This window comes from Haematobia irritans, chromosome 4, assembly GCF_050003625.1.
Source record: "Haematobia irritans isolate KBUSLIRL chromosome 4, ASM5000362v1, whole genome shotgun sequence".
Lineage (NCBI taxonomy): Eukaryota > Metazoa > Arthropoda > Insecta > Diptera > Muscidae > Haematobia > Haematobia irritans.
In genome coordinates, this window is record NC_134400.1 from 221,564,665 (window position 1) to 221,576,916 (window position 12,252).

At 39.0% G+C, this 12,252-nt stretch overlaps 1 protein-coding gene across 1 annotated transcript; it reads left to right on the forward strand.

Annotated features, from left to right (window-relative positions):
* The first annotated feature begins 503 nt into the window (after window positions 1-503).
* LOC142236007 (uncharacterized) lies at window positions 504-935 on the forward strand. The gene is made up of 2 exons (XM_075307256.1): window positions 504-719; window positions 783-935. The coding sequence occupies exons 1-2, from the start codon at window positions 504-506 to the stop codon at window positions 933-935; spliced, it is 369 nt and encodes a 122-aa protein (XP_075163371.1).
* The last annotated feature ends 11,317 nt before the right edge of the window (window positions 936-12,252 follow it).

Below are 12,252 nucleotides of genomic sequence, written 5' to 3' on the forward strand. Positions count from 1 at the left end.
ACGGACGGACAGACAGACAGACATACGGACATCGCTAAATCGACTCGGAATTTAATTCTAAGACGATCGGTATACTAAACCATGGGTCTCAGACTTTTCCTTCTTGGCGTTACATACAAATGCACAAAATTATTTTACCCTGTACCACAGTAGCGGTGAAGGGTATAAAAATTATATTAAAAGTGATGACAATTAAATCAAAGTACTATACAAGAGCTTTGTCAATCTACCATACAATGAAAGTCCATCGAAATATAATGATGTACAAGATCTTGCACGCTTCAATTTGCATAGTCGCATTGTTCCTAAGCATTGTCGAGGTAAAGTGAAATGCATCACATTGCTCCAATTACTTTATAGAAGAATTCAATTTCGATTAGAGTGGAAAACGCCCATTTACTGTGGATTTTCATGACCTCAAATGTACCAAATACACAACGTTTTTTAAACATTTCATGTGCCGTTTTCATAAGGAGGCCGAAAGTCGTTACATTTTCAACACCATGTTCGAATTAACCTCTCAGGTACCGGCCAATGCAGAAGTTGGGGTAATTATTTTTGTACGGGTACCAAAAAGTCGATCCAGCTTGAAGTTCGTTGATGTCCGTTTGAATATTTGCGATGTTTTGAGACATATCAAGTCCGTACCCATTATTGTCAAAATAGTCAATAAAATATTGGAGGGTACCAATTTGCCATTATCTTGTCCTATTGAGGGAGTAAGTATGCAATACCATTTGAAATTGCTAAATGATGAGAAATGCTTTTATTTGTCTTTCCAGAATATAATGTACAATTTGACAGATATTGTAATCACTGATGAGATTTTTCCAGTCTATACCCCGTCACTAAATTTTAATTTTACAGGTAATTATTATGCAGATGATAATTTGGTTGGTACTTTTTTTGTTAAGGGTTCTACACTGAAAAAGTAGTAGCAGGGAGCAGGAGAGAAGCATTAAGAAATAAATTACAAATTTTTCATTAAAAAAAAAAAAAAACAGAAATTTCCGGTTAGGCCCCAACATCATGTAAAAATTGAAATATTTCAGACTGGCTGGCAGAAAGCAAAAAGGTATTTATATATAATGCTTGAAGGGTGAATTATGCACTCAAAAAACAAGTGAACTCACCAGGTTAAATTTAACTTTATTTGAGTTCATACAAATTATATTGTTTTAGTTAGAATGTTTCTACTATTATAAAGTTTACTTCACCTTAATATTTTTTTTTTGGAAAAAAATACATACACAAATGGAGAATAAATATTAACAAAATTTCCACATTTCCAAAGCTTCTTTCTACTTTTATCATTAATTTACTGTATGATTAAAATAAGCAATAAATAAATAAATAAAATTAATAACAAGTAAGGAAAGTCTAACGTCGGGCGGGGCCGACTATATTATACCCTTCACCACTTTGTAGATCTAAATTTTCGATACCATATCACATCCGTCAAATGTGTTGGGTGCTATATATAAAGGTTTGTCCCAAATACATACATATAAATATCACTCGATTTGGAGAGAATTTGATAGACTTTTACAAAATCTATAGACTCAAAATTTAAGTTGGCTAATGCACTAGGGTGGAACACAATTTTAGTAAAAAATATGGAAAACATTTAAATCTGAAGCAGTTTTAAGGAAACTTCGCAAAAGTTATTAATGATTTATCGCTCGATATATATGTATTAGAAGTTTAGGAAAATTAGAGTCATTTTTACAACTTTTCGACTAAGCAGTTGCGATTTAACAAGGAAAATGTTGGTACTTTGACCATTTTTGTCGAAATTAGAAAAACATATATATGGGAGCTATATCTAAATCTGAACCGATTTCAACCAAATTGGGCACGCATAGCTACAATGCTAATTCTACTCCCTGTGCAAAATTTCAACTAAATCGGAGTAACAAATTGGCCTCTGTGGTCATATGAGTGTAAATCGGGCGAAAGCTATATATGGGAGCTATATATAAATCTGAACCGATTTCAATCAAATTTGGCACGCATAGCTACAATGCTAAATCTACTCCCTAAATCTATTCCAACCAAAACTCTGGCTATTAGAACTATATTAGTCCATATCGGGCGAAAGGTATGTATGGGAGCTATATCTAAATCTGAACCGATTTCAATGAAATTTTGCACACTTAACTGCACTACTAATTGTACTCCGAGTGCAAAATTTCAAACATATTGGGCCTAAACTCTGGCTTCTAGGACCATATTAGTCCATATCGGGCGAGAGATATATATGGGAGCTATATCTAAATCTGAATCGATTTCAACCAAATTTGGCACGCATAGCTACAATGCTAAATCTACTCCCTGTGCAAAATTTCAACCAAATTGGGCCAAAACTCTGGCTTTTAGGACCATATTAGTCCACATCGGGCGAAAGATATATATGGGAGCTATATCTAAATCTGAACCGATTTCTTCCAAAATCAATAGGGTTCTATTCTGACCCAAATTAGGAACATGTACTATATTTGAAGGCGATTGGACTTAAATTGCGACGTAGACTTTGATCACAAAAATGTGTTCACAGACAGACGGACGGACGGACAGACGGACATGGTTATATCGACCCACCCTGAGCATTATTGCCAAAGACACCATGTGTCTATCTCGTCTCCTTCTGGGTGTTACAAACATATGCACTAACTTATAATACCCTGTTCCACAGTGTGGCGCAGGGTATAAATATGGAAAACATTTAAATCTGAAGCAGTTTTAAGGAAACTTCGCAAAAGTTATTAATGATTTATCGCTCGATATATATGTATTAGAAGTTTAGGAAAATTAGAGTCATTTTTACAACTTTTCGACTAAGCAGTTGCGATTTAACAAGGAAAATGTTGGTATTTTATAGGGTATAAAAACATATAAATCTCAAGTTCGAGAAAACATTAAATTTTCATTCGAAAAATAAAGATCGAAAAAGCTCAAAAATCATAAATTTGTGCGAATATAATGACGTCTACTAAAATATTGTTACGGTCTAACTATATCGATATGTACACGTTCAAATCTGCCATTGGGAACATAACATAAATTCTTTCTACTGGTAGTTTAGTATGTCTATGAATTTTTGAGAAATCGATGAAAACTTCATGTCATTGTGTTGACAGAAACCTCTGGTGCCTCAGATCTGTAATCACAAAAGTGTGTTTTCTTCTAAATAGTATTTGATTGATTTTTTTTTTTAATTATGAACAATTTATTAGATTACATTTCCATGGCCAAACTTTATTTCCGTTCCATTTAGTAATTAAAACTAGATTAGATTTTAATAAACAGCCAACATATCCACAAACCTTTGCACCCTCCACCATAAGATGACGGTATACAAATGTAACTAATCAGTTTGTTACAGTTTGCCTATTTTTACTTATTCCCTTATATACACTATCTCAAACAATTGTCCGTACAGCAAACTGTTAAAGCTATAAAAGGTTTAACAAAGAAAAACACATTTTTTTGTCAAAATTCGTTTTTATTATTCAACATAGTTCCCTTCAAGAGCGATACAGCGATTATAACGACCTTCCAATTTTTTGATACCATTTTGGTAGTACTCCTTCGGTTTTGTCTCAAAATAGGCCTCAGTTTCGGCGATCACCTTTTCATTGCAGCCAAATTTTATCCCTGCGAGCATCCATTTGTGGTCTGAGAACAAGAAAAATCGCTGGGGGCCAGATCTGGAGAATACGGTGGGTGGGGAAGCAATTCGAAGCCCAATTCATGAATTTTTGCCATCGTTCTCAATGAATTGTGGAACGGTGCGTTGTCTCGGTGGAACAACACTTTTATCTTCTTCATATGGGGCCGCATTGCCGCGATTTCGACCTTCAAACGCTCCAATAACGCCATATAATAGTCACTGTTGATGGTTTTTCCATTCTCAAGATAATCGATATAAATTATTCCATGCGCATCCCAAAAAACAGAGGCCATTAATTGGCCAGCGGACTTTTGAGTCTTTCCACGCTTCGGAGATGGTTCACCGGTCGCTGTCCACTCAGCCGACTGTCGATTGGACTCGGGAGTGTAGTGATGGAGCTATGTTTCATCCATTGTCACATATCGACGGAAAAACTCCGGTGTATTACGAGTTAACAGCTGCAAACACCACTCAGAATCATCAACACGTTGTTGTTTTTGGTCAAATGTAAGCTCGCGCGGCACCCAATTTGAACAGAGCTTCCGCATATTCAAATATTGATGAATGATATGACCAACACGTTCCTTTGATATCTCTAAGGCCTCTGCTATCTCGATCAACTTCATTTTACGGTCATTCAAAATCATTTTGTGGATTTCTTTGATGTCGTCGGTAACCACCTCTTTCGGGCGTCCACTGCGTTCACCGTCCTCCGTGCTCATTTGACCACGCTTGAATTTTGCATACCAATCAATTATTGTTGATTTCCCTGGTGCAGAGTCCGGAAACTCATTATCAAGCCAAGTTTTTGCTTCCACCGTATTTTTTCCCTTCAGAGAACAGTATTTTATAAAAACACGAAATTCCTTTTTTTCCATTTTTTTCACAATAACAAAAGTTGCTTCACAAAAGACGCTCAATCTCACAAACTAATTGACTTACATACGTCAAATTTTGACACGAATCATTTGAAGGTTAATACTAGCGACGCCATCTATGTGTCAGACCGGGGACTTATCAGCCAACATGTTACCTTTATTACATAACTAGGAACTTTAGCCTGCTCTTGAGTGTCTAAAATACGTCTCTTCGAATCATTTGAAGGTTGGTACTATATAACAAGTATATACGGCCGTAAGTTCGGCCAGGCCGAATCTTATGTACCCTCCACCATGGATTACGTAGAAACTTATACGAAAGACTGTTATACACAATCGAATTACTTGGGTTGTGGTATCTTAAATCGTTTTCTAAATTGTGAGTTAGTCCACACATGGTATATATTAGACAAAAAGGTATGTAAGTCTACAAATAATTACGAATCGATATGGACTTTTGCACGGTACGTAGGCAGCCAGAATTGAAATATGGGGGTCGCTTATAAGGGGGAAATATACAATTATGAACTTGATATGGACCAATTTTTGTGTGATTGGGGATCGATTTATCCGAGGGCTATATATAACTATAGACCGATATGGACCTCTTTAGGCATGGTTGTTAACGGCCATATACTAGCACAATGTACCAAATTTCAACTGATTCGGAGGAAATTTACTCCTCCAAGAGGCTCCAAAACCAAATCTCGGGATCGGTTTATATGAGGACTATATATGATTATGGACTTATATAGACCACTTTTGGCATGGTTTGTTAAATATCATATACTACCACCACGTACCAAATTTCAACCAGATCGGATGAATTTTGCTTCTCCACAAGGCACCGGAGGTCAAATCTGGGGATCGGTTTATATGGGGGCTATATATAATTATGGACTGATATGAACCAATTTATGCATGGTTGTTGGATACCATATACTAACATCACGTACCAAATTTCAACCGAATCCGATGAATTTTGCTCTTCCAAGGGGCTCCGGAGGTCAAATCTGGGGATTGGTTTATATGGGGGCTATACATAATTATGGACCGATTTCGACCAATGTTTGCATGGGTGTTTGAGGCCACATATTAACACCACGTACCAAATCAGATGAATTTTGGTGTTCCAAGAGGCTCCGGAGGTCAAATCTGGCGATCGGTTTATATGGAGCTATATATAATTATGCATCGATGTGGACCAATTTTTGCATGGTCATTAGAGATCATATACTAACACCATGTACCAAATTTCAACCGGATAAGATGAAATTTGCTTCTCTTAGAGGCTCCGCAAGGCAAATCTGGGGATCGGTTTATATGGGGGCTATATATACTTATGGACCGATGTGGACCAATTTTTGCATGGTTGTTAGAGACCATATACTAACACCATGTACCAAATGTCAGGCGGATCGGATGAAATTTGCTTCTCTTAGAGGTTCCGCAAGCCAAATCGGGGGATCGGTTTATATGGGGGCTATATATAATTATTGACCAATGTGGACCAATTTTTGCATAGTTGTTAGAGGCTATATACTAACACCATGTACCAAATTTCAGCCGGATCGGATGAAACTTTCTTTTGTTGGAGGCTGCCTGCCTGGATACCTGCAAACCCTTCTGACCCTGAATCTATTTTAAATAGACTGAAACGATGCAATCCAGATCTTCCAACAGCTGATTGGAAGGTTGGCCGTTTGGATGAAGTGGATGGACCAAGACGGCATGCAGTGTTTATATTGAACACTCAGTCTTTGCCACATCTGGCAAAGTCCCAGGGCCGTGTATGTTATGGCTTTCATTATATCCAAATGAAGGTGTATAAAAACGATCAGCTAAAGGATTCAGAAATGGACAAGCCCCTGTCTGAATCAGAAGTAAGTGGATCCTCTTGCGAAGTCGAGGGAGATACCAAAGTTGAAGACATGGATAGTTACCGTATGCGTGAGGAGGCTTCTATTGCCTCAGAACTCACCAAAGTCGAACCTATGGTTATTGCGAGAGTCACCGATATCTCTGAAGAGGACATTCTTGATGACTCGATTGGGGCGGCTGATGTGACGGTTGTTGAAAATCTCGATGGTCCTACGGATCCTCCAGATAAATCTTCATCATTGTAAGGCTGCATGTGCTGCCTTAAAAGTTCTCCTGATGAAAGGGGACATAGACATAGTTCTTATTCAAGAACCATATGTTTATAGAAACAAAATATGTGAATTAAGTACTCCGGGGTTCAAACTATTGCAGTATACTGGTAATGATGTAATTCGAGCCTGTATAATTGCTAAAAACGAGCTTAACTTGTTTCTGCTTCCTTCAATGTGCAATGCAGACACTGACGTTGCCAATTTAGAAATAGCCAAATGCAAATATTGGGTATCTTCGGTCTATATGGGACATGACAGGGAGATGCCTCCATGTGCCGTTAAGACCTTAGTTGAGGAGTCACTGAAAACAAAGACGAAACTCATTATGGGATGCGATGCGAATGCGCATCATAGTATTTGGGGAAGTAGTGATACTAATGCAAGGGGAGAGTCGCTAATAGAGTTTATTTTGCGTACTAATCTGGTAGTTTGCAACAAGGGAGATGCCCCAACCTTTGTCACTAAAAACAGGCAAGAGGTTTTGGACATCACCTTGGCCTCGCAAGAACTGAATGAAATGATATCTGAGTGGCAGGTTTTAAGTGAACACAGCTTCTCAGATCATCGCTACATCAGTTTCAAATTTGATGTTCATATCACCAAGATCATATTTCCGCCAAATGTTAGGAAAGCTGACTGGAATAGGTATAGGGAATCGTTCAATATGATGATACCGGAAATAACAGAGACAAATATGAGAAATGTGCAAGATATCGAACACGCAGTGGAGCGGATTACTAAGGCCTTCAACATCTCACTGAAAGCTGCATGCCCTAGAGGAAAGCCAAGGGGGAAACATCGACCACCATGGTGGTCTACGGAATTAAGTAATATGAGGAAATCCTGCAGGAAGCTCTTTAACAAGGCAAAGTCCACCAGAGCCCCTGAGGACTGGGACGCTTACAAGAAGAATCTGAGAGGATACAAGCGAGAACTGAGAAAGGCTCAGCATAACTCGTGGAATGCTTACTGCAGCAGTATTGAGAATACATCCGAGGCTTCCAGACTACGGAAGGTTCTAGCATCCACAAACTCCGCTCCAGGTTTCATTAAAACATCGGAGGGCAATTGGACAACGTCCAGTGAGGAGACGCTGGAGGTACTATTGGACACACATTTTCCTGGAAATCAGACGGTTGAACCATGTACTGGCGGTGCCACAGTTGCTCAGCGGTCGTTTCCTGTCGAGGAAATTGTATCGGAAACTAGAATAAGATGGGCGCTAAATAGCTTTGGACCATTCAAATCCCCTGGACCTGATGGAATTACTCCGGCGGAGTTACAAGCTGTAACTGACAAAATTATCCCCTGGTTGTCGGTGATATATAAAGGATGTATCAACTTATCATATATCCCAGGAAAGTGGAGGGAAACAAAAGTCGTTTTCATACCTAAAGCGGGAAAAGCCTCTCACTCGAGTGCGAAGGATTTCCGACCAATCAGCTTATCCTCATTCCTACTTAAGACTCTGGAGAGGATGATAGATATTTATCTTAGAACTAGCATCGATTCAAGTTTGTTCTCGAAACGACAGCATGCATACTCGAAGGGCAGGTCTACTGAGACCGCACTACATGAACTAGTCAGCTTTATTGAAAGCTCACTATCTGTCAAAGAATACACAATCGTGGCGTTTCTAGACATCGAAGGGGCGTTCAATAATGTCCATCCGAGCTCGATATTAAATGGACTGACAGCTCTGAATGTTGATCCATGTATACTCAGGCTGTTAGACGAAATGCTAATGAAGAGACGTATTTCAGCCACACTAGGACAAGCAAACATACAAAAGTATGTGAACAGAGGCACTCCCCAAGGAGGAGTTCTATCACCTCTTCTTTGGAATGTTGCTATAAATAGCCTTCTGGTTACTCTAGAAAAAGAGAGGATAAAAGTGGTGGCATACGCAGATGATGTAGCTCTGGCAGTCAGGGGAAAATTCCCATCCACAATCAGAGATATTATTCAGAGGGCCCTCCGGATGACTGAACAATGGGCGAAAGACAATGGTCTTGGGGTAAATCCTGCAAAGACAGAATTAGTCATGTACTGCAAAGATCGCAAAACTCCCACGGTTAGGCCTATTTCCTTAGGGGGTATTGAAATTCCCTTTGGTGATTGTGCAAAATACCTTGGCGTTATTTTGGATAGGAAGCTGAACTTTAAGCTTAATATTGAAGAAAGGGCGAGGAAGGCAACTGTAGCTTTGTACTCGTGCAAAAAGGCAATAGGAAAAAAGTGGGGACTAAAACCAAAAATTGTGCATTGGCTATACACGGCAGTGGTTAGACCTATAATGCTATATGGTGTTGTAGTCTGGTGGCCGGCACTTCAGAAACCGACTGGTTTAGATAAAGTTCAGCGTTTGGCGTGTTTGTGTATTTCAGGCGCATTCAGCAAGACAGGAACAAATTCCCTTAATGTCATGATGCATCTATTGCCTTTAGACATTTTGGCCAAACAGTCAGCTGCAACAACGGCTGTGCGGTTGCGCGAACTATCGCTGTGGTCGGAAAATGGTTACGGTCACAGTTCTGTCCTCAAAATAATGTCAGATGTGCCTAACGTAGTGGATTACACTTTGGCGAGTCCACTTTTCGACAAAAAGTTTGAGACTCTAATCCCCAACAGTGAGGCGTGGTGCACACATACCCCGGGGAATAAAGAATATATAGATTTCTACACTGATGGCTCCAAATTGGATGGACAAGTGGGTTTCGGAGTATATTCTAATGATCTGGAACTTCAAATAGCGAAAAGATTACCTAATCACTGTAGTGTTTTTCAGGCTGAAATATTAGCAATAAGAGAGGTGGCGAATTGGCTGAGAAGTAATGTTCCAAAAAATGTGGGCATTAATATATACTCAGACAGTCAACCTGCAATAAAATCCTTGGACTCTGTGTTCCTCAACTCGAAAACGGCCATCGATTGCCGCAAATCTCTCAATGAGATGGCTGAGCAGTACAATATTCACCTAATATGGGTGCCTGGCCATAGGAACATACCGGGGAACTGCGAAGCGGATGAGTTGGCAAGGTTAGGGACTACCTTACATATTCCAGGGGAACTAGAATTTGTTGGTATGCCCCTAGCTACCTGCAAGCTCATGCTACGTGAGAAGGCTGTTATGATGGCAAATGTTCGATGGGAGAATTGCAAGGGTTGTAACGACACCAAGCAAATATGGCCCCATTTCAACTTAAACCGCACACTAGATATGCTAATGTTCTCGAGACGTCAGATATCACTCCTGATATCTGCTATAACGGGTCGCTGCCTGATAGGCGATTTTGCAAAAACTATTGGCGCGAAGTATAATGACTATTGTATGAGCTGTCATGATGCGGAGGAAAAAGAATCAATTAAACACCTCTTGTGTGAGTGTCCTGCATTTTGTGTAAAGCGCAAGCAACTTTTAGGAGCATATAGCTTCAGATTACTGGCGGATCTGGAAAACGTTAACTTAAGCAGTCTGCTACTGTTTTTGGAACAATCTGGTTGGTTCAACAAAGAAAAATAATCAAGAAGGTTCAGCGGTTAAAACTAGAAGTGCCCATATGTAATAGGTACTTTTAGTTAATGTGGTATCACAATGGACTGAATAGTCTAAGTGAGCCTGAATCTTAATCGGGCTGCCACTTTAACCTAACCTAACCTAACCTTTGTTGGAGGCTCCGCAAGCCAAATCTGGGGATCGGTTTATATGGGGGCTATATATAATTATGGACCGATGTGGACCAATTTTTGCATGGTTGTTAAAGACTATATACTTCTTTTAGAGGCTCCGAAAGCCAAATCGGGGGATCGGTTTATATGGGGGCTAGATATAATTATGGACCGATGTGGACCAATTTGTGCATGGTTGTTAAAGACCATATACTTACACCATGTACCAAATTTCAGCCGGATCGGATGAAATTTGCTTCTCTTAGAGCAGTCGCAAGCCAAATTTGGGGGTCCGTTTATATGGGGGCTATACGTAAAAGTGGACCGATATATACCAATTTTTGCGTGGTAGTTAGAGACCATATACTAACACCATGTACCAAATTTCAGCCGGATCGGATGAAATTTGCTTCTCTTAGAGCAGTCGCAAGCCAAATTTGGGGGTCCGTTTATATGGGGGCTATACGTAAAAGTGGACCGATATGGCCCATTTGCAATACCATCCGACCTACATCAATAAAAACTACTTGTGCCAAGTTTCAAGTCGATAGCTTGTTTCGTTCGGAAGTTAGCGTGATTTCAACAGACGGACGGACGGACGGACATGCTCAGATCGACTCAGAATTTCACCACGACCCAGAATATATATACTTTATGGGGTCTTAGGGCAATATTTCGATGTGTTACAAACGGAATGACAAAGTTAATATACCCCCCATCCTATGGTGGAGGGTATAAAAAGATCGAATAAAATCAAATTATTTAGTTTCTGAGATAAAATTAAATATAGCTTTAACAATTGCCTAGGATAGTGTATCTTCTTTATAGAAAATTATTTTTCAGAATAATCGAATGGGAGTTGAGAATTTTTTCTCGAAGTTTCATTCTATTATAAAAAGAATCGATTGGAGAATGGAAAATAGTGCTACAAAATTTCATTGATTCATTACTGCATTCCCATATTGGATTTTCAAATGAAAATTCGAAATGCACCCCAATGAAAAGGAGTTGTGAATTCCAACATGTTCAAGTTGAGTGATACAAAATGAAGAATCTGTCTGTATGAATATGCCGAAACAATATAACTTATTCGGACATGAACCCAGGCAGTTTACATTTGTGCCGCTCATAGCTAGTTTGATGGCCGACTCAGAGCAATATTTAGAGCGAGGGTAGTCGTGTCAAGCAAAACTAAATGGATTGAGAAATTTGATTATTTTCAAAAAAGTTTACATGGGATGGTGATAAGGGTATTATAAGCTTGCCATTCCGTTCCTAATACATCGAAATATCGAGGCACGTCTGTCTGTTGTAATGACGCTACAACCTTCAATAATGAGGCTATTGAATTGAAATATTGCACAAACTCGGTTTTTGTCTGGAGACAGGTCAAATTCGAAGATGGGCTATATTGATAAAGCCTCCATACAGACCTATCTTGAGGACATGGAATGCTGCAATTTTATTAGATTTTCTTGAAATCTTGAAGTTGATTAAGGTATTAAAACGCTGGGCAGTTAGTCCGCATATAGGCCGATTTCCCATTTTTAATTCTTCAGAGCATGGAAGCAGTAATGTTTTTTTTTTTTTTTGTTTTTTTCAAAATTTGAATTCTAAAAGTTTGAAAAAAAAAATCATGAACGGCGAGTTCATTTCAAAACAATCCGTTCATGGAAGTGAATCAACACACATGTGGAGTCAAGCGGAAAACAGACAATGTCAAGATGACTACGATAAAATGACAACATGCGTTGTCAAAACAACAACCAGCTTTCACGATTTGACAACGTAATGGTTACGAATTTATAAAAAAAAAAATAATAATAATAATAAATTCGCTACCGTAACACGAACCTGGATTGCCTACACACCATATGCG

Coding starts and splice junctions, on each gene's coding strand:
- LOC142236007 (XM_075307256.1), top strand. CDS start 504: ATGTTCGAATTAACCTCTCAGGTACCGGCCAATGCAGAAGTTGGGGTA. Junction 720..782: donor TATCTTGTCCTATTGAGGGA/GTAAGTATGCAA, acceptor TTGTCTTTCCAG/AATATAATGTACAATTTGAC.